We start from the raw sequence: 27,837 nt of genomic DNA on the forward strand, positions 1-27,837 counted from the left end.
CTGCTCCAGAGCGTAGCCATGTATCCCCTGTATAGTACCCAGCAAGGGACAAGGTTTTGATCTGCTGGCCCATCCTTTGTTTTGTTCACACGTTATATTGTGCATTCTGAGTTGCACTGTCCGTAACTCCCTTCTTTCTCACTGCCTTTCTTTAGAGACAAGCAGAGTTTATAGAAATGAAGTCCAACCTGAAGCACCTTGAAGTTTTAGTTGCTCAGCAGAGTAAGGACTTGCAGCAGCTGTGTGAGCAGCTAGGCCAGCTGAATATGCCCAGTGTCCTAGCAGAGCTAAATCAATTGATCTCTGTCCCTCGGATACCCAGACATGTGAAGGACAGTGCTTCTCAGACTTCACCACCTCTGGCCCAGAACCTCAGTTTCACCATGCAGGAGAAATATGCCTCTGAGGAACCAGTTATGTGGCAGGCCCAGGCCCTCCCTACTGCATGCAATCTTAGTGTGGGCTCCTTGAGGCCTGGGGAGTCTGGCGTCTGGGGTGAGGGAGCAAAGAGTAGTGCTCTCCAAGAAGAGGCTGTGCCGCTGGCAGTTGGAACTGGCAAAAGAAACAGGCAAATCAAGGACAAGGCAGTGCAGACTAACTGCCAGAATTGTGCTATTACTAAAACAGGCTCTGAGAACCATGGCTCTGGCGTCCTGGGCCACAAGATTCCTGAAGACAGGGACCTGGTTTCCCAAGGAGCTTCGCAGCTTATATCCCTGGATTTAAACAACTTTGCAACCAGCATTAAGAACAACTGCCAAAAATGTCAAGCCAAAGGCATGTTTTCGTGTAACCCTTGTGAACAAAGGTTGGTGACTAAACAGAAAGGCAGAACTGTAGAAAGAGGGGGGAAAGACAAGAAGCAGCATCCCAGGAAAGCCCCCAGAAGGAGGCTTCTAGCCAGGAAGCAAGAACAAACCCCAAGCAAAACCTGTGCTTCCAATTCTAAATATCCTCACCCTCCAGTTTCCATCCCACAAAGGCCCCCGCTGGGGCGGCAGGAACCCCTTGCTCAGCCCCTGCATCTTCAGGGTCCCAGGAGCCCCACAAAACCAGTCTGCTCTGCTCTGAGAGGAACAGTCATGCCTAGTAAGACAGCAAGGGCAGTGCAAGGGAACCTCTTGCAGTACAGTGGGCATGCTTCCCAAGACAACAGCCTGCTTTCTCACAGTTCCCAGGGGGACCAACAGATGAGCTGGTTCAGTGACCTCAACGTCGGAAAAGAGCCCCCTCAGTGCAAGGAGCCAGGGAAGAATATGCTCTATGACCTGGGTTTTGATAGCAGTGATGATGGCTTCTGATCAGCCCACAGTGACTCCAGCTGATGGCTTATTGGTCTCAGCTGGAAAGACAACTCACAGAACACTTTGGGCTGGCTAACAGCAGAAAGTTCCCAAAGGCCTGCCTGGAACCCTCAGGGTCAGAGGCTATGCTTTGGAGTGGGTGGTGGTCAGTGCAGGGCTGGGGAGCAGATCCGGCATTCTGGGTACCAGGTGCTGCCCATGACAGAGCACAGGGATAAATACACCCTTATTTATGGGAATGAAATGTGTGCAGAGGTGGTGATGAGAGCTGGGGCAGCAGCCTGGGTGTGGGGCATAAAGAGGAGGGTGTTGTGTTTGGTAGAAGGAGGGCTGCCTTCCATATGGAATATCCAGTAGCAGAAGGGCTCTCACAAAACTGCTGGTGTGGCAGCATGTCTCCCAAACACAACATTTTTGGTCTTCAAACATTTCCTTCACATGACCAATATCTTTCTGGGCCTCAGGATTTTTGTTTAAAAATTATTATTTGTATCCAGTTCTGCTGCAAGAGCATCTGCATTTTTTGGTCAGTGGACGTATTATAGGGCACACACTAAGTCAGACTTCCTGTGAACAGAGAAATATAAAGCCACCAAGGAAAGAGAGGTGACATGCGCCAAACAAATGCTGGGAACCACACTCTTCACAGGCACACAGTTCCATTTTTCTTTCTAGCTGTTTTCCCCTGTCCTGTTTTCAACCACTCTTTTAAAGCTAATGAGAGCAGCTGTGGGCCCTGTATCATTTCTGGAGAGCAGTGCGCTTATATGAGACTTTGGCTTTCCAATTATATCTTGTTGAAGTTTTTGAATTTTTGCAATATATATGTATTTCTTTTGTAATACAAAAAAATCAAAAAATAAAGATAAAACTTTTAAGGTGCGTACCATCTTTTTATTCCTTACGCTTCTCATAAGATGATTTTGAATAAACCACACCCTACTCAAACTGATTTTTTTTTTATGAAAGTAAAAATCCTCATGGATGGACAGCTTCCAGAATTTGCCTATTATCAAGCCAGTACAGGGTTGAAAATGGGGCTTTTTTTTTTTGGCCATGCCACGCAGCTTGCAGGGGATCTTAGTTCCCTGGCCAGGGATTGAAACTGGGCCACGGCAGTGAAAGTGCTGAGTCCTACCCACTGGACCGCCAGGGAATTCCTGAAAATGGGGCTTCTGAGTGGGCCGTTATAGAAAGTAATGGTTCCTGATGTCTCATTTTTATATTCTTTATTTTCAGGGTTATGTATCTCACAAAAATCTGGAAGAGCTTAATTTGCCTGTGACACCTTCGGCAGGGCTACCAGGAACCAGCCTAAGGTGCTTTCACTCTCATTTCCAGACCAAGGGCGTCCTGCAGTCTACAGCCACAGGCAATGGCAGCAGCCCTCTCTCTTCAAGGCCTAGGAAGTATAGACTTGGGCTCTGCCTTAGGGTGCCCTGGCCTCTACTCTCCCTGTGGGTCTCACTGGATATCTGTTCACCCTGCCCTCTGCCAGCCTCCACTGCCTTCCCTGCTGGTTTTCTCCGCCTGTGCAAGGACAGCACGGGAGGAAGCAGCCCAGCCCTTCCCAAACTGACTACAGGTGGCTGTGGAGCAGTTAGCATGAGGCTTGTAGATCAGAGGGGTCTGTATTTGGAAATGTTTTATTACTCTAAGTTGAAAGGTTTAGTCATTTTACTTCACAGTTGAGACCCTGTTGAGAGAACTCCACCAGTATTTATGACTGTGGCCTTCTCATTGAAGGGTCTTGTCCAACTTTGAAATGCCAAAGCAGGACCCTCTGTTCTTTGATTCTGCTCTGAATTATGAAATCCTGTATTTCTTCAAAAGTATTTCATTTTGTTTAAAGTCAAAGATCAGAGTGACTCAGTGTTACATGAGCTGGGTGTTTTTGTAGAATGAGCAGTAAATTTATCACCTAACAAGGCTGGGTTAATTAAAATTATGCTGCCTGTCTCTGGCAATCATTGGAAAGGATATTCTGTTTCTTATTTTATTCCTAAGGCTTTTTTTTTTTTTTTAAACTATTGTGTTCCTGCCAAATTTGGTGAGCACAACACAGCCCAGGCACGTCCCTGGAGCATGCAACATTTTTGGCTCTTTGGATGCTGATAGAGATGTATGTAGCCACACAGGGGTGGATGTGGTGGGAGGTCTACCGGCCTAGGGCCCACCTAGGGGCTCCTCCCTCTATACAACTCCAGCTACAGTCTGAGGATGGAAGTGAAGCCACTTGCAGCACCTAACTGTCTTGACATTTAAGTATCAATTTAAATGTCACCTACAGAGAAGCCTTTTCCTGACCTCTCCTCTTCTGAAGGGGCTCACCCTACTCACTGCCCATTCCCTTACCCTGTTTTAATTTCTCTCATACAGTTCCATCTGAAATGATATATTAAATCAGTATTTTTGTGTTTTGCCCACCTTGAACAGTAGAATATAAACTCCAGAAGCAAGAGCATCTGCCTCGTCCCTACTGTATACTCAGCATCCAGGAGAGTGTCTGGCACTAGTAGACACTTGATAAATACTTACTGAGAACAGGGGTTTCTTACTTATCTTTCAAACAGCTCCTGGCAGCCTGTCCTGAAAGTTGAGTCTCTCTGGTATCCCTTTGCAACTTCCCTTCTTTGTCTCAGACGTTTCAAAGGGGTCCTGATGACGGATCTCCTATAAGATGCCCATTCCTGTCTCCCAGGCCAGCTCCCACCCAAAGTGCCCAGAAAACAACAGACTTATTGCCCTCAAAAAAGACAGTGGTTTCCTACAAGAGCTGAACGTAGTTCTGAAATTGTTTTTCATGCCAGGCCTTAGGCCAAAACTCTTCATCAAATCAGGCATTTTCCAGCTGGCCTAGCACGGAAAGTCTTCCCCACTAGGGCTGGAATCCACTGTCAAGCAGATTTCCTGAGTAAAACTTTGTTCCCTCTATAAATATTTAGCTGGAACCTAAAATATTAATGTTCTCCCACATACTCCAGGGAGAAAGCAAATTACCAGAGCCTCAGATTGTCTCTAGATGACAGCCTTTCCAATAACTACCCATAATCAGGTGCAGTGGCCTCCCTGGTTTGCTTGCCTAGTTCTCTGGCCTTCACTGCCATGTTAAACATCTTGTGCCTCAGTTAGAGGGAGGAGGGAGATTGGCCTCTTTTGCAAATCCTTTTCATCAATTTCTTTGATCATTAATAGCTCACAACTCCTCCAGTGGCAGGATGGTGTTGCTGCCCTATCAGCACATTCCTGGGTGCAAAGGTGAGGGGCAAATGTCCCCCAGGTTATCTGTCTCCCTCCTCCTTGTCTCCTGACCCCCTTGGAGTCTTCCCTGGGATTGGAAGTGCAGGGTCCAGGAGAATGCCAAGGAGCCAGGGCAGGTGGGCCAGGAGGTGGCTCCCCCATTCCCCTGGTGAGGGGAGCAGGAGGGAGGGGGAGGGAACCCTGAGACTCAGAGATGAGAAGGTAGGCTTGAGTGCCTGATTGTGCTGGCTGGAGCTACACAGAGGCAGGCGCTTACTGACCACAAGTGCCCCCAGAGCTTACCTGGCAAGAATTCAGACTCCATTCTAGACCTGTGTTGCTTGACAGCCATGCCCAGGAATGTGGGGAACATTGCAATCCAGATGGGGCTGAGGATATGGTCACTGTTTCCAGCCCTTGGCCACCCTTGAACTATCTTTTTTTTTTTTTTTTTTTTTGCCACACTGCGTGGCATGTGGGATCTTAGTTCCCTAACCAGGGATCAAACCCGCGCCCCCCGCAGTAGAAGCTCGGAGTCCCAACCACTGGACCACTGGGGAAGTCCCTTGAATTGTCCTCTTGAAAGAACTGTTGCTGTACTCTCAGGCCTCAGCTGTGGCCTCTGCTCCTTGCTGGAACTTCACTCGGCATTCACTCATCTCTCCTTTTTCCTGTCCCTTCTTCCCCGCCCTTTCCCTCCAGACCCCCAGCCTCTCCTAGCTTCTACAGACCAGCTCCTACCTTAAGTATTGTTACAAGTCTACCAGTATGCAGACAGAGCTGGTTTCTAGTGACGTTGGCATTGACTCGGCAGCATGTAGTCAGGGGACCTGGAAACCCCTCCTTACAGAACTGGATGGGCCCAGCTTCTCACATGCCTTGTGCTGTAGCTTGAACTTGCAGTTGGTGACTAGCAGGTTCCAAAGCTCCTATTTATTCTTGAAGCTGCCTTGTTTCTATTTTGATTCTGCTAATCCAAATTGCAGTTTGGTGTTTCCACGGAAACAATTCAGGGATTGTTTGGCTTTCCAAGATGAACTGTGGGGGAGAGAACCGAATGACGTAAAACATTTTTAGTTTCTCAAATATCAATGTCTCCCCAGTAAATCTTTGGTCCCAAGTTTATTAAAATAAATGTTCTAGGCAAAAAATGTTCTAGACTCCTTTTATTCCTCCAGCTAAACCCCTAGAGACTAACTCCCCAAACCCCTGCTCCGTGCAGAGGAGCACACATCTGCCCGCCACCCTGAAGCAGATGACAAAGGCAGGAAAGTGTCCTTTGGGCACCTTGGGGAGCCAGGGATGCAGAGACAAGAGTAGGTGTCACCAGGGAAATGACCACATGGCCACCCCAGCTACTCTGGGACTGGCATGCCAGAGGCTCAGGGCTCACCTGCTTTACTAAATAGCTGTGTTTCTACAGTGAGGGAAAGCTCCTCATTTAAGGATTCCAGGATGAATTAGCCCTTTTGGTAAATCTGAATTTTCACATAAAGGCTTTGCTAAAACAGAGGTATATTTGTCTATCCAGCCAGGGAAAACCTGACCCCTCCCTCCTACCCCACCCCTACCCCAGGCTCCACCCTCATTCCCAAGGGCCACAGTCTCTGCTGCAGGCAGAAAAAAAATCCTCTCATTTCAGTCTTGCAGGGTTAGGGCTAGATCCCCATTCCCAGCACTGAGTGCTGAGAAACAGCTCTGTGAGACCCAGAGCTTCTGGCCCTGAGGGTCCAGCACCCACAGGGAAGGGTGAGCCCCTTGTCAGGGTCCTGCTGAGCACCCCCTTGCAGGCCCTGGACCTGCCCCAGTTCCTGGAAACTGTGAAGGTCACCTCTGGGCAGGTTTCTGGTGAGGGATGCCCATGGCTGGTTGGTGAAGATGAGGGTTTTAATGAACAACTCTAATTTCTTTTTTCTACAGAAGTGATACATGTCCACCGCAGATAAACTTAAAAATACAGACAAGAGGACTTCCCTGGTGGCGCAGTGGTTGAGAATCTGCCTGCCAATGCAGGGGACACGGGTTCGAGCCCTGGTCTGGGAAGATCCCACATGCCGCGGAGCAACTAGGCCTGTGAGCCACAATTACTGAGCCTGCGCATCTAGAGCCTGTGCTCCGCAACAAGAGAGGCTGCGATAATGAGAGGCCCGCGCAGCGTGATGAAGAGTGGCCCCCACTTGCCGCAACTAGAGAAAGCCCTCGCACAGAAACAAAGACCCAACACAGCCATAAATAAATAAATAAATAAATAACAAAAGTGATTGTTTTAAAAAAAAAAAAATACAGATAAGAAAAAGACCTAAAACCTCCTTGTTCCTCCGTAACAGTTTTCTGCAAGTGTGCTCATACACGCATTTCACAAACTTGGGATCAACTGCATTTTTAAAAAAATAAATACATCTTAAATTTTGCAATAAATTCAGATTTACAGGAAAGTTGCAAAGACAATAAGTTCAAATATATCCTTCACCCAGCTTCTCTTAATGTAACATCTTGCATAACTGTGGCATACTTGTCAAAACTAAGAAACTAACATAAACATATTAATAACTAAACTTGAGCCTGTATTTAGATTTGATCCGTTTTTCCATTAATGTCCTCTCTCTGTTCCAGGACACAATCCAGGACACCGCACTGCATTTAGTCATTGTGTCTCCTCAGTGTCCGCTGCTCTGTGACAGATTTTGAGTCTTTCCTTGTTTTTCATGACCTTGACAGTCTTGAGTACTGGCCAGGTATCCTGTAGAATATCCCCCAATCTGGGTTCATCTGATGTTTGTCTCACGATTAGACTGGGGCTGGGAGGTTTTGGTAGGAATACCATGGAAATTAAGCACCCTTCTCATCGTATCCTATCAGGGGTGGGTGACGTGCACAAGACAGCACGGGCGGTGCTCACCTCCATCACTTGGTTAAGTGGTGTCTGCCAGGCTTCTCCATGTAATCTACTATCTTTCCCTTTCCCAGCTCTATTCCTTGGAAGCGAGTCACTAAGTTCAGCTCACCCTCAAGGGGTGGTGACAGGCAGGGGTTGGGGGAGATGAGGATTAAGCCCCACATCCTCTGTAGGAGAGTATCCACATCAAGGCATATTATTTGGAACTCACTGTTGGGAGAGCTGGTTTTTTGAATATCAAGTAGCCTGACAACTCTCCCTCCAGATGGCCCCATTCCCCCTGGAGTGGGGCAGGCAAGAAACTGTGAGCATTTCTTCTTATTTGCTCCTGTCTCTCCTATTCAGGGAATAGAAAGTGAACCCCCATTCCATAATCTGTGATGTTTATTATCTGCAGGGAGTGAGTGTGTGGTGGCTTGGAAGGAGCCTCTGGTTAGCCCGTCCTGCCCTCTACCCCCCAGCGGAGGCCTGTCCCATGAAGTGGTCGGAGGCTAGTTCTCAGGGTCAGGCAAGTGCCCAGTCTCACACAGCTACGGAGTAGATGCAAGGTCTCTACCTGGGGGCCCAGAGGAATCTCCAGACCTGTAGTAAAGGGGTGTTGCCAGCTCTGCAGCCTGCCCTATGCTGGGTCACTAGCCTAAAATACGGACTGGTGGAGGGGGGGGGGGGGTCCTCGGCCCCTTGGACTTCCTCCCAGCTCCTTGGTTTGAGTTTTGGGTCTTACAACAGCTTTGCACCAGACTCCTTACCCCCATACTCCCCTATGCCTAGGAGGCGGGCACTTCCCTGAGACTTAGCTTCTGGGAGGCATGATACCTTGCCCAACAGCTTATTAGGTTTCCTGAAAGAACATCATGGTTTTGAGAGATCTGTCCAAATAATTTCTGATGATGTCCTTTCTCTCAAGCCGTGGTGGAGGGTTGGCTCCAGCCCAGGAAACCTAATAAGGGATGCTACCAGCCCCTCTGACACAAGTAGGAGGCCTTTGCAGAGGACTTTGAGCTGGGCAGGGGCAAGGATGGAGGGATTGAGGGTCTGGACATGAAGAGGGCATGAGGCCCATGCAGGGGACAGGCAGCCTTGTGTGCAAAGTGCGCAAATGTGGCAGAGGGCCTGGGGCCAAGGTCCATCTTGATGCCAGTTCCTCCATACAGGCTGAGCTGGCCTGGGATGGGCTGGTCCCAGGGGTACAGAAAGCCCATGTTGGTTGTGGCCCCCGTACTTTTTCAGGGGTCCATGGAAAAGAACATGAAGACACACAGCAGAGGCCCAAGACCTGCACCTGCCTTGGGTACTGGGTATATTGAACATCAATCAAAAAAACAGTCAAGATGTTAAAAAAAAAAAGGTGAAAAAAAAAAGAAAAACTTCAAAGCAACAGAATTAAAAAAACAAACAAACTGGGCTCTCAGCTCAAAAAGGGACACAACTGGAAGTTAAAAAGGTTGGGGTAATTCAGATTCTGCCAAGCCTCTGAAGAATGTGGCCCCTGATGGTAACTGTGACTGCCCTGCACAGACGCCCTAACATCAGACTCCTGCTGTAAAGAATCAAAGCTGAAGTCAACTGTCCTTACTCAATTCGGTATTTAAAAGAGGTCATCAAATTGTAGTCCTCTTCCAAGTCCAGAACAGTCTCCACGATACTGTGATCATAGAAAGCCTGCTTGAGGCCGCCAGCGTCTGCATTCGAGGCCTCCTGAGGGCTCTCATCCACCAGCAGGGCCCAGGCTTCCTCCTTGAAGGGCCAATCTTCACAGCAACCACACACACGGTTCAACTCGTTTTCAAATTCTAGTTTTCCAGCCAATTCTTCAATAGTTCGGATGCCTGTATGGTCTTAAAAATAAAAACATTCAGCATTACAATTCCAGTGAGAGATTTCTTAAGACATTTCAGGCACAAGTTAAAAACCACAAATGGGCGGCCATCTCTGGGGACTATGCAAAGCTGGTGTTCCTGCCCCCGGGGCTGGCAGGCTGCCACATTCTAACATGGGCTTAGTGTCCCCCTTCCTAGCTCAGGTATTTATTGAGCCCCAACCATCTCCTTGGTTTCCAAGGAGGGTTTAAGTGGGAGGATACAGAGATGCATGTGTTCGTTCCGGCCCTCAAGAAACTACTCACTGACCTGCGGGCACAAGACACAGTGAGAGAAAAATAGGATCTTTTGGGTAATAATAATCCTGCCTGCTGGGACTTCCCTGGCGGTCCAGTGGTTAAGACTCTGAGCTTCCAGTGCAGGGGGCACGGGTTCGATCCCTGATCGCGGAACTAAGATCCCACATGCTGTGCGGCGTGGCCAAAAAATGAGAAAAAGCTAAAAATAAAACAGCTTTTAAAAAAAAATAATCCACACACAGAATATACAGATGTGTGTGTAGAAAAAGTATCTATGACAGGATATACAGCACTGTGTTAACAGTGGCTGCCTTTGTGGTGGATGGTGGAATTATAGGGGAGTTTTTGGCTTCTAACTTTTCTTCTAATCTTGTATTAATGCCTCCCCAGCTGGACTACTCCCCTCTACCCCTACCCCCATCTCTGCCTATGTCCTGTTTCCTTCACATCTAAGCTCATCCACCAACAGGGGCTGCTGTCCCTGGCCTCCAAGGATTCACTCTAACTGTACATTTATGAAATGACTTGACTGATGTGTAACCCCCCCAGGTTATCAGCTCCATGAAGGCTCTCAGCTGTGAGCAAAACAAATCTACCAAGCCAGTGGAAGAGAAATAAGAATTTTTTTTTTATAAGACGCTTGCTGACTCAGGATCCTGTGTGAAGAACCTATCCTTCCAGGGAGAGGATGGACCAGCCCTCTGTACTCACCGATCATGTCAAGAAAATCCTTTGTGACCTCTTGGCTAGAACTGCTGAGTGGCATGTTTGACTCAACCTTCAAATCTTTCTCCATATCTTTCCTGCAGCCCCCAGGTGAAAAGAAAAAGGTGGGGGATTAGATCCTCTTTCAAGAAAATATTGGAGGGGAACTCAGTGTTAGATAATCTTAAAGACAAACACTGGTACTTTAAATTGTCATTTATGCTGTGATTAGAGGATGACTGGGAACCACTGAATCAGTGAAGTTGACTAAAAGCATCATAATGCCCATTAATGTTTGTGAATATGAGCACAAATATTTGTAGAACTGAAATGATTAAATGTCTTCTTCAGTCTCTGACTACAGAGCAACCAAGATGGCAGGACCTTGAAGTTTCAGCCCATATGGTCCTCCTTGCTTCAAATCAAGGTGCCTAGGATGAGGCAGTTTGCAGCTACCTGGGAGAAGAAAAGGTCTAGGGAAGACCTTATCCCAGGGAAAGCCTAAAAAGCTCTGGGGTGAGGAAGGGGAGCAGAAGCAAGGATGAAGTCAGGGCCCAGCCATCGATCCGCCTCTCCGCAGTGTGGGGAAAAAAACACTGGAATTAAGATGTGTGTTTCTGCAGCACAAAAAATAAGATGACTTTTAAAACTAGGTTCTTTAACATTCACTACCCCTTTTAGTACTGCAGAGTGGTTTCCATGACTGGTTAGACATCCAAGACCCCTCACCCCCTCAAACCAAACACACACACACACACACACACATACACACGCTTTCTGAAGAACGTTTACAAACTTCCCAAATAAAGTCTTAGAGCTTCAGAGGGGGAGGCAAGAGTAGTGTTATGGACTCAATTTAAGATTTTCAACAATTTTTTCAGATATGAGATACCCTTAATTGTAGCTATTAAACTATTCAGATTGGAATCACCTTAGACTGTCTTTTCTCCAGTTCTCCCCATCTCCTGCCGCTCTCCAAAACTGCCTTTCAGGTGCCAAAATGGAGGAATGCATCGATATGTTTTCCTTGCTGGTCAGAGGTTTTCTTTTGGGGCATAGAGCGCGTGTCTTTGCATTCACGGGTTCGTGGTTTGGTGCAAAGGCAAGGCTCTCATTCCCAGGAGCACACGGGACAGGAGAGAAAGGAGCCGCAGAGGAGCAGGCTGCCAGCGGGTGCCTCCTGCAGAGGAGCCTGTGCGTGGGGAAGGGGAAGGAAAGCGGCGCGGCGTCCAGCTCCAGCCTCTGCATGCCTGAGCACTCCTGGGAATGACTGACTCCTTCAAAGGCCCGGTCAATGGCTGCAGTCAGCTCCTTTCTGCATCTTCTCAGTTTTTCAGACATCTCCCCTAAAAGCGACCATGTCTTTATTATACAATACACTGGAAATGCACACAGCAATGTGAAAATAATGTTACAGATGAGGTTGTAAACCACCCCCAAATGGGGTATGTGCCACAATTTCCTTAAGTTTGATCCACGCCATGGGTCGGAGAGCAGGGAAACCCACACTCCCGGCGCTTTTTTCCCCGTGGGGTCAAGGGCGGCCCGCGGTTCTCCGGGAGGGAGGAACCGGCGATGGAGCCGGAACCACCGCCCCCACCCCCGGCTCCGGGCCCCTCATCCCAGCCCGCAGCCCCTTCGGTCGCAGGCTCCGGCCCGGCCCCACCCAACGGCCAGCCCCCGAGCGGAGACCCACAGCCGGGTCCTCACCGAGCAGCCGGCGATACCGCAACGCAGCCCCTGCCAACGGTCGTCGCGCGCGCCCTTATCGATCCTTCGCGTGTGCCCGCGACTGACAGGCCCAACCCCCATGGCTGAGGTTAAAGGTCAGACAAGAAAAGCCCGGATGACCTTATTCTTTGAAACAACGCAAGGGGAAGCAAGGGCCCCACGCACGGAGGGGACAGGGGGCTCAGGCCTCACCGCGACAAAGACAAGGGCCATGGGAGTGCGGCCCGGGCAGGGGTCCGGAGGCCAGACCGCCGAAAGAAAATCGGCTGGAGGGGCGGGGATCTCATTTCTAACCAAAATCAGCAGCCAGAATGGGAGCCCTTTCCAAGCCCAGGAAGGTTCCCATTCTCGAGCCAACAGGGAGAGAAACGACTGGACGCGACCCAGTACCCAGCGGTTTAGTGTACCAACTTCCAAGTGATATCTAATAAAAGTGCCAGAGGGGTAACCAACTGTCTCAATTCATCAAGGATGCTGGGGGACATAACAGAACTGCTAGGTTCCACAGGAGACTGAGGGGCAGGAAACCCCAACACCAAGCATCTTCATTTCATTAGGGAGAATAAAGCTGGATATTCCAAGATGACACAAAGGGAAACGGAAATGGGCTTCGGTGGCTAATTTTTAGGGTATTATAAACCCATCTCAGTGCACAGCAAGGGAGAAGGGGACGACATCATTTACTCAAGGCTTCATTTACTGTGGGCAGACTACTGGGGGAAACAGTAATCATCACCAGAATCAAAAATCCAGGAACTCAGGGCAGCCTGTGGCAGGTCTTCATGGCCACACCAAACTCAATGACAGTGTGTTCCTCCCTGTTCTCTGGAATCCATCAGACATACTCCATTATGTGCCCCCCTCCCGACCCCTACTTTGCAGCTCCACAGGTTTTACAGAAATTTCTCACCACCTGTATAAAAAGAAAAATAATTCAGCCTCCTGACATAATCCTTCTTTTTTTTTTTCTTTTTTTCCTCATAAAAGAAACAATTTCCTCATCCAGTTTTTAGACACAACACTAGCAAGTCTTCAGTGTCAAAGGTATTCTCCTGAGGGATTGCACTGGTGCCGTGGTGCAGGGTCACTGAGGCAGCATCAGTTGGTGTCCATGCTGCAAGTCTCATCATCCCCCATGCCCTGCTGTAAGCTGCCTGGTCTCGTCCCTCCATCAAAGGATCCAGGAAAACTGAGTGAAGTCGTCTTATGCAACTCATCATCTCGACGCTGGTAAAACAGCACATAAGCTGCTTTCGTCTAAAACATAAGAGGGGCAACGTCCATTCACTGGTTGGAAAAATCACCCATTTCCCCCCCCAGCTTTTCGCTCTGTTCAAAACACACCACTCTCAGGGATCCGCCGTCTTGCCCTGTGCAGCCACATACTGAAGTGACTGTGAAAACCCTTCTACCTGAGGCTGGCTCATGCTGACCCTCCCCAGGGAGTGGGGAAAGGCAGGGGCCTTGTGACAGACCCCGAGGAGAGTTGAGCATCTCATTTAGGAAGGGTCCCAGAAGGAATGGCAGCCAACTCTTTCTCCACCACACCTTGCTTCCACCGTCCCAGCAGAATGACTAAATAACCAACTAGCCCGGGAGACTCTTCCCAGCTCTAATCCCTAAAGGTAAGAGTAGGAACCAGGTATTAGGGCCTACTCACCACTATTTGATCCTCGGAGGCCAGGGACACACTGCTATCATCAAAGTAATACCATTTCCCGTTCAGTTTGTTCTTTGCGTACGCAGTGTCTGCCAAAGCAAGAGAATACTCTAGCCGGTCACCAAGAGAGCTAATCTGGCTAGCTCATTAGGGTGGCACTCAACAGCAATACAATTCCAAAACATGAAACAAACAGAGTCTGAAATTAAAAGTAATTTATAGGTTGTGTCCTAACAACCAAAAGATAACTCATCCTTTAAAAAAAAACCTGTTCCTAAGGAGGGCGGGAGGGAGGGAGGCGTAAGAGGGAAGAGATATGGGGATATGTGTATATGTATAGCTGACTCACTTTGTTATAAAGCAGAAACTAACACACCATTGTAAAGCAATTATACTCCAATAAAGATGTTAAAAAAAAAAAAAATCTGTTCCTTCTCAAAAAGGCACTAAAAGGGTAAAATTGGAGCTGCCGGGGACCAAGGCTTTAAACTGTAATTTTGGAAAACTAATCCAAAAACTAGAGGAATCCAGTGTCAATCTTGAGGATGGCTATGAGCAATAACCCAGAGTCAGGGGACCCTTAAAAGGAGCTGATGCTTTAAGATTTAAACAAAACAACAGTTCTCAAAAACATGCCAAGTCAAACTCCCCCACTTCATCCAGGCAGATGGTTGGCTACTACTGCCTCTCACTGCCTCTGGAGCCTGTGGGGTAATCCCAGAGAGGGACACATTGGGTGTTTGGGTTTGCAAAGCTGGGATGTGAACAAGAAAACTTAAATATATCTGCCTTTGAAACTGTGAGTCAAGAATCTGTGGCTGGGTAACAATTCCTCACATCGGGCCAAGCATTTCCCCATACCGGGCCAAGCATTTCCCACATCCAACACTTCCGGTTTTGATTTTACACTATTTCCAAGCAGGATGTGTTTACAACAGGAATCCCAGCAGTAATACCCAATTCCTGCTCCACCCAGACTCTCAGAAACAACAGAATCTGATGGAGATCTGGTTTCCAGTCTCAACCTGCTGTGTGGCTTTGGCAAGCTGGTTTTTTTTTTTTTCTTAAGCTGTTTAACCATTACTCACTGCAGTGCCTACTGCACCAAGTGGTGGTGGAGGACATGGGACAAAGTGACAGAGAAGGTGCCAACGGCCTATCCCCGCTGTCCATGCTTGGCATAACAACAGCAATGGTGGCTCTCAATCTTGGCGTTCCAACTGTGGACCCTATGTGGACCTGCACATAACCAGCCTAACCTGGATGAGGAAACTGAAGCCTAACCTGGATGAGGAAACTGAAGCATACAGAGGCTAAGTAACCTGCTCTAGCAGTGTTTATATGCTAAAATAGAAGTTAAAAATGAATACATGTGTCCAGTATGCATGAATATAGATAGTGAAATTAATTTTGGGAGAAAAAAGTTAGAGAACAGTAAGTGCTGCAGGATATGATATGATCAGAGATTGCTAATAGCCACTCCAGTAGAGCCCCAATTTTCAAACAGGCACAATTTTTATTTCCCATCCTCTCCTACAGCTAGATGGTAGCCCTATGACCAAGTGATAGCCAATGAGATGTATGTAGAGGAGTTGAGGGGGACTTCTGGGAGATCTGCTTAAAAGGGAAGGTCATGCCTTTTTTTCCTCTTCTTCTAATGGCCTGGAATGTAGACCTGAGGGCTGGAGACTGAGCAGCCATCTAAAGGCAAGAGGTGATATGGTAAGAATGGAGAGGCAGGAGAACAGACTGCTGGGCCAACAGAAAAAGCTTACCAGTATAGAAGAGAAGACTGGGGTTTAGGGCAGTTTCATAATCCACTGTGAGTGTAAATGGAACTGACACCTCCCATGGTGTCATCTCTTGGGGTCCTGACACTGGGTGTAGTGGCAGTTATCATGGTGCGGATGCAATAGAAGAGATATGAGGAAACCCAGCTCCTCACTTCAACATCACTAACACCTTTCCATAAACAAGTAACAAAATAAACTAGCAAAACTATAAAAGTGAAGGTAAACCTACACATTATAGAAATTTTGGAAAATAAAGTAGAACAAAGAAAAAATAGTAAAATTAACATTTTGGTCTCTCTCCTCCTAGGCTTTCCCCCCTCCTATCATAGTTTCTCTGTCTTTTGTTTCAATGTAGTTGTGATACTACTTTCTGTAATGATGCAATTTTGTGTAGCTGTTTTCCCTTAACATACCATGGGTATTTCCCCATGTTATTATTAACTTTATTTTGCAATGACTGTGTACTCTTCCATGAAATCGATGGACAGAAGTGCCAACGGTTGATCACCAATGCTATTATTAATTTTCCACTATTATAAATAATACTTATTTTTGACTATTATAAGTAGGTGAATATCTTTGCACATGAAGTTTTTCCCCAAAGTCAAGTAATTTCCTTAGGTTTCCCAGAGGTGGATTATTGGATTAAAGAATATGAACCACCACCCTACCAGAAAACTTGAGGGGCAGCAATATGGAAAAAGGCCGCAACCTGAGGCCCGTGGAGCTGTGTAAGTTAAGTGCTTAGAGCAATGCCTGGCACACTGGGAGAGGCTGGTGAAAGATGACTGGCCATGGGCATTTCAATATCTCAGAAGGAAGCAGATGCCAGTACTTACAGTGGCCAACCCCCATGGCTCCATAATGATTGGACACGGCAATGAGGTCATACACATAAGGCCTTGCTGACAGGTCACAGACAAACTCAGACATGTTCAGAGCTCTGAGCACAGAAAACAAAAATAACCCTTCAATACATTAAACTCAGAGAAAGAAGTCGGAGCAACCCAGCAACCCCTTTCATGCAACAGGCTATAACACAGGGAGGCCCTCAGAAACTAACTGCAGAAGGAACGAATGAACAGTCCAGACAGAAGGGGCCCTGGGGTCTTGTTCTGACCACTGACATGTTCAGACTGGAAAAGAGAAGCCTCCTACCCGAGACCAAATGTCAAGGAAGGGCTCTGGGCACAGACACGAGGGCTGCAGCAACTTTGTAAAAATGGCTGTTACTATCAGAATTACAATTAGTGCCATAAAAATTTAAGCTAAATACCAAAATAGGCCCCCAAAAGCTTTTTTCCCTAATGTTTTATTTTGAAAATTTCAAACATACAGAAAAAAAGAATTTTACAACAAACATGTATATACCCACCACCTAGGTCTTCCCGTTGACATGTCTATACTTCATGTATCTATCTACCCATCCCCCATCCCCCAAAAAGCATTTTTAAATCTGCATATTGTGGAGGGACTCCTACCTTGTTGACTGACTTGCCTGTGTCACTTACACTCTGTAACCTGGGACCCAAGAGGACACTAGTAGACAGCCAGCCCCAGTCCCTGCCCCAGGGACAGGACTGTGGTGGATCTGCACCCCCAAAACTCCAACTCTCCCTAGCAGATTACTCTCTGGTTCCTTGTGCCCCTGCATTAACGAGGCACAGCATGTCCTTGTGCTGCCCTACTGAGCCTGGGCTCCCTGGGACCAATGACGGATGGGAAGACCAGTTCAGTTAGGCTGCGTAAGGGTTCTCGAGAGAGGAAGTGCTTCTACTGGAGAGTCCTTTCCTTACAGACACGGAGGGGAAGTGAGCCAAAGTCTAACTTCTCAGAGCCTAGCAACACACACACCTTCACGCAGAAAAGTCTTTGGCAGCAAAACACTCTGCTAATCAGTGCCCAGATTATCTGCCTGTTTTCTAATTTTCCCAAAAATAACACTGCAGCCCAGGGACCCACCTGACTGGGAATTCCACAACTGTATCAAGCTTGTCCCTCCAGTATCTATTGTAGGAGAAACGTTTGAGGTGGACCACCAGAATCTTCGGCAAGGACCACAGGTCAAACTTCTTTGTGGCCTGCTGATGCTTCTTACAGTTAGGACAGTACCTGAAAAGAGAAACCTCCACTTAGTGGGGAGGCAGGGGGCCAGTGCCGCCTGGGCTCTCAAGCATGGAGGCAATCCCATAACATCCTTTCTTGTACTCAGCATGACTGCTTCAGGGCAGGGAGGTCTCTAAGCCACCTTCCAAAAGAGGGTGATGGCTTTCCTAGTCTGGAAAACACAATTCACACAGAAAAACCTGTGTTGTAGGGTCAGCCATGTAAAACAGTGACACGCCCAAATACAAAGGGTTTTAGTGTACACAGATGGCCCCAGCAGATCTCAGAGTCCCAGGGTACCTGGGTGCCCCTGCCCAGAGGTGGGAGCTGCATACCAGGGGTCATGCTCCCCAAGGGTCTCCATGGTAGTGAAGAGCTCGATGCAGTCTCTCAGGGCCACTGCTGTCTTCTTTTTCTTCTGAGGCTGCAACATGCTGACGTGCTTCTCGTAGGTCTGTGAGGAACAAAGTGCTGAGGTCTGCTGAGGAAACAAAGTCTTACCAGGCTCAGCCACAACCTCACGAGCTCTCACGCCTGGAATATAATGTACTTTCTGGAGCCTCTGAACATGTAATGACAAAATCTTTAAGTGCTTTTCATTCTCGGTCTAAAACATACCTTGCTAAACTGCTGGGGAACTGGTGAGAGAGACCCACCCGAAGCAGAAACCAGCACATACCCCTGACCAAGAATGCCGAGTGACCTACCTCAGATTCCTGCTCGTCATAATAACGGCTCCGGGTCTCACTATCCCAATCGATGGCTAGTGTGGATCGAGCTGTGGAGGAGGACCAAAGTATCACTCACTACTGAATGGCCAGCAACAGTAGAGGCTCCTCAGGTGACAACAGTGAGAAGGACCACACTCAGGCTACGCCATCAACACCTGCTCAACCATCAACAGCCACTGCCAAGAGTGATGCTCTGCCTTGAGCCAGCCAACTCTGAATCCCTGGGCCCCCAAATCCTTTGGCAAAGATTTCCTCAACGCTACAGACACACTTTAAAGGCACTAACTACATAGAATTCTGAAAGGGCACAGGTCAAGATGGAGTAACAGTGGCCAGATTTCTCCTCTTGCCTTAAACCACAAGAAAACCTGACAAAATAGAGGAAACAACTGTTTTCAGACACTGAATATTAGGCAGAGCAAGAGTGAGATCCCTGAGAGAAGGCAAAAAATAAGGTGATGCCTACATGGCCCCAGCTTATTGCCTGGAGGCTTTTTCCAGGCCTGGGGGAGGGGCGGGGGAGGAGAACAAAAGACTGAGTTGAGGAGTCAAAGACCAGTGTTCAAGAAGGGGGCTAGGGACTTCCCCTGGTGTCGCAGTGGTGAAGAATCTGCCTGCCAATGCAGGGGACACGGGTTCGAGCCCTGGTCCGGGAAGATCCCACATGCTGTGGAGCTACTAAGCCCATGCGCCACAACTACTGAGCCTGCGCTCTAGGGCCTGTGAGCCACAACTACTGAGCCCTCGTGCCACAACTACTGGAGCCCGTGCTCCGCAACAAGAGAAGGCACCGCAATGAGAAGCCCACGCACCACAACGAAGAGTAGCCCGTTTGCCGCAACTAGAGAAAGCCCGCGCACATCAACGAAGACCCAAAGCAGCCAAAAATAAATAAATTCAAATAAATAAATTTAAAAAAAAAAAAAGAAGGGGGCTAGAATTTGCAAGGCATTACACTAAAGACAAGAAGCCGCACGGAGGGAATGGAGCTGCAAAAAGACAAGAGAGACCCAAAACCATCTCAATAGAGCTGTTTAAGAAACGCTTTTTAGGTAATTATTTAAAAAGGGAAGCAAGCAAGCTAGCAAACTAGAGGACATCTAGCAAATCTCTTCTCCAATGAAGGAAGCAAAAAGACACAAGAGATGCTTTTGCAGCTCCCCTCCCGACCCAGGGCAGGCATCTTCACTGTCCACATGTTGCTTTTCAGGCACAACACACGTCCCGTGTGGATGCCCCTTCCCATCTGTACAGCAGTCCCCATTACAGGCTCCAGGTAACAGCCTGTGAAATCTATGACCATCCTCTAGATGGGTCACACTTCATGAGTATTCTCATGGAACAAAAGAAATATGCATTTATTCTCATAAGTTTGGGGAAATACTGCCACCTAGGAGGGCCACAAGAAGTGTTATCAACCAGAGCAGAAGTCCTGAAGGATGTTGGGAGTGGAGGGAGAGCTCGTTTCCTTCTGAAGTCATCAAGGACGGAAGAGAAAAGCCTGACAAGAAGGCCAAGGGAAAGTGCGGAGGGGTGTCATGTCTCTGAAACAGTCTTTAGAGAGCTTTAACCCAAGGATCACACAAGTGTCTGTTCCTGGAGCCACACTATGAGATGATGAAAGCTCAGTGCAGTCAGTGAGTGCTGAGTGCAAGTATTTTCCAATAGATCCTAAGTCCCCAAAAGCCCAGTTTGAAAGGTCAGAGAAAGTGCTTACAGTTGAGTTTAAGCAGTTTCCCATCAGCTGCAAGGGAATTTAGGTCGGCTGTGCCATAGGAGTTCACAAGGCAGAAGGTAAAAAGCCTTTTTGGGCAGGGCCGGCTTTTGAGCTTCTTTTGGGTGGTCTCGCCATGGTCACTTCCCAGCTCATCCTCCCCACTGTCCTCTGTTTCTGAAAGCTGCTCTCTGCCTTCTTCCTGATGCTCCATTTCTTCTTCGTCTTCTCCTAGCATACAAATGAAAAATAACATGTATGTAATTTGCCACCATTTCAATGCTGCAATTTTTATTTCATACCTAACTGTGGTGCTTCCTTCCAGATTCAGTCCTGTGTGTGAACTACATCTACCCCTTTGCATTTACAAGGCACTTAAATTCACATGTGACACCCCCACAACCTGGTAAGCAGGCAAGTGGGCACAGCTATTCCATGATGAGGACGCAGAGTCCCAGAGAAGTTCAAGGAGTCACCAGAAGGTACAAAAGTGAGTCAGCAGTCCTGCCAGTCCTAAATTTGGGGCCCTCACCACTTGGTACTTTACTGGGCTTCATCCCACATAGTCTGACTCTTTCAACTTGATCATTAATCACACAGAGAGAAAAGGACCAAAATTAAACCCATACTCAATACTCAAGAAAACTGGCTGGTAAGAAACAATTTAAAAGTAAAACTTTAAATATGATAATGAACACAAATATTAAGTAAAGGTCTTCAGTTCCTCCACAAGAAACATGATGACTGTCCCTTCAACAAGTATTTACTTCATGTCTCTCAGGTGCAGGCGCCATGATGGGCCCCAAGGAACACAGCACACAGGATCCTCCTCTCCTTTTTTCTCCTTATTCATTTGAGATTGCTGAGTTTCAAGAGTTTGAAGAGGGGGAGTTCCCTGGAGGTCCAGTGGTTAGGACTCAGCGCTTTCACTGACAGGGACCCGGCTTCAATCCCTGGTTGGGGAACTAAGATCCTGCAAGCCGCGCAGCCAGGGAAAAAAAAAAGTTTTAAGAGGCATTCTAGGGACTTTCCTGGTGGCACAGTGGTTAAGAATCCGTCTGCCAATGCAGGGGATACGGGTTCAATCCCTGGTCCGGGAAGATCCCACATGCCGCGGAGCAACTAAGCCCATGCACCACAACTACTGAGCCTGTGTGCCACAATTACTGAAGCCCGCGTGCTTAGAGCCCATGCTCCGCGACAAGAGAAGCCACTGCAATGAGAAGCCCGCGCACCGCAACAAAGAGTAGCCCCCACGAGCCACAACTAGAGAAAGCCTGCATGCAGCAGCAAAGAACCAATGCAGCCAAAAATAAATAAATAAAATAAATAAATATATATTAAAAAAAGAAATTTAAAGAGGTATTCTAGAGACATATGGTGATAAGTAAATTTCCCAGGTGTTTCCAGAGAACTGGTTGGTATATATGGCTGCAATAAAAAAATCCATGATCAGGCTCATCATAATTTTTGTTGTTGGGCAGTCAAAGGGGAAAATTAAGGTATCAAATAAGTAATTTCAACAAAGATGGGGACAACTCCAAAAGGTGATGTAAAAGTAACAGGGGAAGGGAATTCCCTGGCAGTCCAGTGGTCAGGACTTGGTGCTTCCACTGCCGGGGGCCCAGGTTCAATATCTGGTCGGGGAACTAAGATCGCACAAGGTGCATGGCGTAGCCAAAAAAAAAAAAGTAACGAGGGAAGAAAAGATTCAAAATATGAAGTTTATATATTTGGGGAAATAGCAATAGAAACGGAAACTGAGGAAAGGAAGACGTATATTCTACATAAGAATCCTCTTTCAGGGACTTCCCTGGTGGCACAGTGGTTAAGAATCCACCTGCCAATGCAAGGGACATAGGTTTGATCCCTGGTCCGGGAAGATCCCACATGTCATGGAGCAACTAAGCTCGTGCGCCACAACTACTAAACCTGTGCTCTAGAGCCCGTGCTCCACAACAAGAGAAGCCACTGCACACAGTGGTTAAGAATCCTTCTGCCGGGGCTTCCCTGGTGGCGCAGTGGTTGAGAGTCTGCCTGGCAATGCAGGGGACATGGGTTCGAGCCCTGGTCTGGGAAGATCCCACATGCCGCGGAGCAACTGGGCCCATGAGCCACAACTTCTGAGCCTGTGCGTCTGGAGCCTGTGCTCCGCAATAAGAGAGGCCGCGATAATGAGGGGCCCGCGCACCGCGATGAAGCGTGGCCCCCACTTGCCACAGCTGGAGAAAGCCCTCGCACAGAAACGAAGACCCAACACAGCCATAAATAAAAATAAATAAAAAAAAAAAAAAAAAAAAAAGAATCCTCCTGCCAATGCAGGGGACACGGGTTCGAGCCCTGGTCTGGGAAGATCCCATATGCCACGGAGCAACTAAGCCCGTGTGCCACAACTACTGAGCCTGCGCTCTAGAGTCCGCGAGCCACAACTAGTGAAGCTTGCGCGCCTAGAGCCCGTGCTCCACAAAAAGAGAAGCCACCGCAGTGAGAAGCCCACGCACCGCAATGAAGAGTAGCCCCCGCTCGCTGTAACTAGAGAAAGCCCACGCACAGCAACGAAGACCCAACACAGCCAAAAAAAATAATAAATTTAAATTAATTAATTAATTAAAAAAAAAAAAAAGAGAGAAGCCACCGCAATGAAAAGCATGCACACTGCAACGAAGAGTAGCACCCGCTCACTGCAACTAGAGAAAGCCTGTGCGCAGCAACGAAGACCCAATGTAGCCAAAAAATAAATTAAAAAAAAAAAAAAAAAAGAATCCTCTTTCAAAGACTGTGTCTCGGGAGTTCTCACGAGGAAGGACAAGTTGGGTCCAGGACAATGCAGCAGTTTCCTGTCAGGCCACAGGAACATCACAGCCATGGATGACAGTGTGACATGAGTCCCCATAAGCAGGACTCTGAAATAGCCAGTGTGCATGAGACTGCCAGCCTCAGCTCTCACAGAGGTTCCTTTCTCAATTAGCTCACTTCACTCCTGAAGCAGTGGCACTGCCCCTTTTACGCCCAGATAAGCCTGCTCTGCTCTCAGACTGGCAAGTGAAACACTGCCCTGCCCAAGACACTCAGAGATTCAGCAGGAGACAGACACCACAGGCCTAACAAGGAGCCATGGCAGTAAAGAGGTTAGAATTATTTCAACATTAAACAGGATCTGAAGTCTACGCACCAAGGCTCACTTATGGAATTCAAAAGAAGGCAGTGAGAATAAGAGACTGAACAAGAGACTGACAGATGGAATGTCTAAGAAACTAGGCTAATTGTAACAATAGCAAATACTGACATGATGCTGTTATTAACTGAGCATCTATTATGTGCCAGATACTCTAACCACACTATCTCATTAAACAGTAACCTCAACTCTGTGAAGCCGTTATCATCATCCCATTTTGCAGATGGGTAAACCAAGGTTAAGAGAGCTGAAGTGACTTTTTGAGGTCTGCCCCACACCTCAAGCTGGGAATCACAGTGCCTCAACTTCCAGAGCACTAAGAACCCACAGGTCACCCAAGGTCTGCTCAGAGACTACCACTACAGCTCCAACATGTCTGCTTGTGGGACCTGTGCACAAAATACACTCCTGTTCATCCCTCGTGGGAGGAGAACATGATATTCTGGGCAAGAACAGGAGTACGACTATAATAAATACTCAACCTATAATACCAACAATTTGGAATATCCCTTCAGGACAGAGCCTTCTGGTCATTATTTTTAATGTCAATTCTCACTTTCCAGGACCAGGCGTGTCTTGCAGAAATCCGGGCATTTGAATTTTCAACTGAGAATATATATTCAGCTATTCACAAAGCACAGGAACTGGAGGACATTTCTGGTTTTATAGGAATAAAGCCACCTAGTCAGTCACGCAGGCCCCCAAAAGAAGGATGACAGCCACAGTGCAGGTCAGACACAGCTCCCTGGTCACAGATGAGCTTGTGAGCACTAGGCCACAGAAGGATGTTGAGGGCCCTGGGTTTCTTGCAACAAGTCTATCCTACTGCTTTTCCAACTGTGGCTCGTCACTCCCACATCAGGAGCTGTCCAGAGCCAGCTACCACCTGTGGCTTCCTGGGTAGAAAGAAAGAAAGGCCCAAGAGAACCTGTCTCTGCCTTCTGACTGGCTGGGCAGGACATCTGTCCTCCCCAGGGGCGGCTGCTGGACCATGGTGATGGGTAAGGACCAAGACAAAAGCTCTACAGACACAAGCCAGGTTGTGAAGGCAGCCAAGTGTACTCAGCAATCCCAACAGGTCAGAATCAAATCCTGACTCTGCTACATGACCCTTGGGCAAGTCACTCAGTCCTATTATGCTTAGTCTCCCTGAGGTGAAACCCAGCCTCCACGCCTAAGATTACACGAGGTGTCAAAGTTGGACAATGGGCTCTGGCAGAGTGAAGTGGTGCAGACAGGGCTTCCAGGTCTGCTCTCGAGGCAGAGCCCCCAACCCCGCCTCAGAGCCTCCCTCACCCATGTATACAACACCTTTGGAAGAAGAGGGAGGTCGGGAGGGATTTGGTCAGTCACAGCCCCACAGCGTGGCGTGCGCTCACCTTCACAGCTGCCCCTGGAGCCATTGCAGGCCCCCAGCTCCAAGGGTGAGCTGCCAGACTCATCAGGCAAAGGTTGTTTTATATAGCGGCTTGAAAAGAAGAAAGAAAGAAATTGTTTATTAGTTGTAACCTTTACCTATTTTTCTCCACTACTCAGCCTGAAGTAGTTCCTAATTTATATATTCAGCTATTCACAAAGCAATTTATGTAAATAAAAGGGCCTTAAGATTCGTGTGATGGCTTAACACTTCAAGAAATTGAGAGGAACCTAAGAGATAAGTTTAACTACCAGGGCACTGAAGACTCTGAGAAAGCCTGTTTCAAATCTTTGATAAACGTTGCGTGGCACCATCATTTAAAAAAATATTTCCCAGTAATGTTAATTATCAGGTTCAGAATGATAGTGGAGTAGTTCAGAAATTACATTCAAATACAAAATGCCATCAAAGCACTATACTCCCTCAAGCAGGTGACTGACAGGTGTGAAGACATGATTCCAGGGACTAGAAGAGGCTTAGGTGTTCACTGTCATGGTGCTTCAGATGTGCCAGATGTTCTGTCCCAACAGCACCTGTCCTGGCCCTCCCAGGGGCCAAGACAACTACATTTCTAACAGAAGTGAGCACACGGGGTCAACACTGGCACTCTGCAGGGGGCAGTCACTCTTACTGGGCCTATCTTATTTTAGATAACAAGCAAATCACATTCCTACCACCAACCTGATGCGCTCACAAACAGCCTGGTACAAAGACTCGAGGGTGAGCTTGTGCTTGGGGACAGAAACCAGCAGTGGCTGCCCATATAGCACTGCCCCAGCGGAAGTGCTCGACGGCCTGGATTTCCTTTCCCTGAAGTACACTGGAAGCGTGACACATTCAGAGCCGTCTGTGGAGGTGCTGCAGACCTCGTACCTGTGTCAATCACACAAGAGAGCACCTTCAGCAGCAGGTCCCTGTGAGAGACGGAGATCTGAGCTGCAGCTACATGGTGGCCAGGACTACGGTTACTAGGACAGAGTGTACTTCAGTACAAAAGGTGGATAAACCATTTCCAAGACGATGCTAGAGGATGGGTCAGGAATCCCAAAGAGGGTCAACTGTTAACACAAGGTGAACCTACACAACCCAGGACCTGGGACTAATGTGATCCTCCTTCCCCCAACCATGGCCTCAAACTCTGTGGTCCTTCAACTGGACCTCAACACAGATGACACCTGTCATCCAGACCATCACTTCAGACACAAAGGCACACGGGGGGGGCCCAGCCCCCAAGTTCACCTTTTGTCACCCATCAAGGAGCTTAACTTTTAGAAAAAGGCATTCTCAATGCCCTGCCCTTTAATAAAACCAAATACTATACAGCGACGTATACCTAGAATATAAGCCAAAGACTCTTTATTTCAAATGAGGAAGCAAATTTATAAAACTGTTTGCCATCTTTCTTCAAAAACATTGCAGTAAAAGAATCATATTTAATTTTTTTAAAAAATCAGAGATAACCAAAGAAACTGCTAAATACAAATCAATGATTTTGAAAAATGTGTCTTACTTAGTGAATACATGGGATTGAGGAGATTTATAGATGTTTTATCCTGGAACAGATGTTACCAAAATTGCTGGCAACCGACTGTAGTCTTTCCCTCTTCCTATAGGGGGAGACACAAACTTACTGATTCAACTTTTGAAAACTATAAACACAAACACACACACACACACACACACACACACACACACACACACACACACAACTCTCCCCACATGCCTGGCAAACAGTCCTGACTATAGTATATGCAGGAGGAGTTCAAAGAAAAACTCACAAAAACATCCAAGGTATGCTCTAGGGTAAGGACCCTGGGGTCCAGCATAATGGTCAAGAACCACGCCTTGGAGTGAGGCTGGCCCAGGTTCCAGATCCATCATTGCCACTTTCTGGCTGCTGTAACCAGGCCAAGTGCCTTAATTTCTAAGTCTGTTTATCCAGTGGACAATGGGATCACCCACCTTCCAGTGTAGTGGTGAAGATTAAGTAACTCAGTAGCACAGTACATCACATGCTCAAAAAAGTATTAGATGCTACAATTGTGTTTTCGTAAGACAATTATCAATTCATCATAAAGCAATTTGCTTTCCAATTGGCTGGCCCTCAAGCTCTCTGAAAAATCCTCCATTGGTGGTTTGCCAACCTCCCCACAAGGTCATGTCCCAGGTCTTCTCAGCACAGGTATGTGCGAACACTAGTTTCCAGAACTGAGGGAGACTGTGTTAAGGTCTTGGGGTAAGAAGTGGACAGTCCCAGTCCTGTGGCCCAGTATGAGTCTTGGCACCCTCCATTAGTAAAGTAAGGGAACACGGCTGCGAGTAGGGAGGCAGCCTATGCAAGTGTGAACAGAACTAGGATCCTGGGTGTGGTTAAGAATTCTTCCTTTTAGAGTGACCTAGAAGTCATTGGCCCCAAAAATGTAAAGGGAAGGAAATGCCTCCTTTGTGTGCTGCATTCCTCAGCCAAAACCAAAAACCGAAACAAAATCCTAAAAACCTTTCTCGGCAGAGGCAAGTTTCTGGCTGAGAGGGAATGAGGAGAGACAACATGGGTGTGCTCCACATGCAAGCCTCCCTGAGCAAGCGGCTGCTGGGAGCTCAGACAAGCTCACACTCCACCCCCCCCACCCCACCCCCACCTGAAGAGGGACACACACACAATCACACAAAGCAGCCTTGAAGCAAGAGGACTTGGGAGGGGCCGAGGAGACAAGCTGCAGTTGGAGTGTACTGTCCCCACAGGGATGAGAAAACCGAGTCTCAAGGCTTGCAGATGTTAGCGCTGGAAAAGGCTGCTTAAATCAACCTTCCCTGTCATCTGGGATGGCACCTGCCTGAGAAGCCACTACCTGTGGCTGGGAGAAAGGACGAGACCCTCCCTGTACTGCGTCCCTTCTCCTGTCTTCCCGTGGCCCCTTACAAAGCTGTGATTCTTCTTGAGAAAAGCACTTCTGACAGCAGGACCATCTGCAGAACCACTGAACAGGCCTTAACAGGCAGCAACTGTTGACAAAAGCCTTGTTCATGCTGAGGAGACTTATCTGGAATGTCTAGCTCTGAAGTGCCAGTAGGCGCTTAGCATTGATGGCTGCCCAAAATTCCCAGAACATCCATCTCTTGCACCCAGGGGTTGGGGCAAATCCACATGAGCACCAACTGCCAGATCTTCTGCTCTGGAGACACTGACAGACACTGGCAAAGCCTCTAGAATGTTTCCTTTGACCCTGCAGCAGAAACCACTGAGTA

The 27,837-nt window shown here is 47.7% G+C and overlaps 3 protein-coding genes across 10 annotated transcripts in view; 1 reads left to right on the forward strand and 2 right to left on the reverse strand.

Moving 5' to 3' along the window:
• IHO1 (interactor of HORMAD1 1) overlaps nt 1–3,206 on the forward strand; it is a 37,238-nt gene extending 34,032 nt beyond the window's left edge. The window contains exon 7 of the mRNA XM_082413697.1: nt 156–3,206. Coding sequence (XP_082269823.1) covers nt 156–1,301 — 1,146 coding nt within the window. The 3' untranslated portion in view covers nt 1,302–3,206. The remainder of the gene's footprint in view (nt 1–155) is intronic.
• LOC309638098 (uncharacterized protein C3orf62) lies at nt 2,248–11,878 on the reverse strand. 2 transcript variants are annotated; one of them, XM_082413687.1, is made up of 4 exons: nt 11,196–11,878; nt 10,271–10,362; nt 9,017–9,278; nt 2,248–5,582 (listed from the first exon to the last, which is right to left on the reverse strand). In XM_082413687.1, the coding sequence occupies exons 1-4, from the start codon at nt 11,603–11,605 to the stop codon at nt 5,501–5,503; spliced, it is 846 nt and encodes a 281-aa protein (XP_082269813.1). In that variant the 5' UTR covers nt 11,606–11,878; the 3' UTR covers nt 2,248–5,500. The 2 variants fall into 2 exon arrangements, with proteins under 2 accessions (XP_082269813.1, XP_082269814.1); XM_082413688.1 differs by lacking the exon at nt 2,248–5,582 and having other exon boundaries at nt 5,652–9,278.
• A 796-nt stretch (nt 11,879–12,674) lies between these two features.
• Nucleotides 12,675–27,837, reverse strand: part of USP4 (ubiquitin specific peptidase 4) — a 48,354-nt gene continuing 33,191 nt past the window's right edge. For 3 of the 7 annotated variants that reach the window (XM_082413628.1, XM_082413627.1, XM_082413626.1), the window contains 9 exons: nt 25,273–25,464; nt 24,554–24,642; nt 20,003–20,230; nt 18,262–18,332; nt 17,890–18,008; nt 17,411–17,560; nt 16,288–16,391; nt 13,656–13,744; nt 12,675–13,252 (listed from right to left, as the gene is read on the reverse strand). In XM_082413628.1, the coding sequence (XP_082269754.1) occupies nt 13,094–13,252; nt 13,656–13,744; nt 16,288–16,391; nt 17,411–17,560; nt 17,890–18,008; nt 18,262–18,332; nt 20,003–20,230; nt 24,554–24,642; nt 25,273–25,464 (1,201 nt within the window). In that variant the 3' untranslated portion in view covers nt 12,675–13,093. The other 4 variants (XM_082413630.1, XM_082413629.1, XM_082413631.1 and 1 more) reach the window with 3 other exon arrangements.

This window comes from Balaenoptera physalus, assembly GCF_965194825.1.
Source record: "Balaenoptera physalus genome assembly, chromosome: 11".
Taxonomy (NCBI): Eukaryota; Metazoa; Chordata; class Mammalia; order Artiodactyla; family Balaenopteridae; genus Balaenoptera; species Balaenoptera physalus.

Bases quoted from the DNA above. Each gene is read 5' to 3' on its own strand.
- LOC309638098 (XM_082413687.1), bottom strand. From the start codon at position 11,605: ATGTCTGAAAAACTGAGAAGATGCAGAAAGGAGCTGACTGCAGCCATT. The intron at 9,279-10,270 runs GTGAGTACAGAG...TTTATTTTTAAG, and splicing joins GGATTTTCTTGACATGATCG to ACCATACAGGCATCCGAACT. The intron at 5,583-9,016 runs GTAAGGACAGTT...TCTCCCCCACAG, and splicing joins TCTTTTAAATACCGAATTGA to TTCATCTTGGAAAGCCAAAC.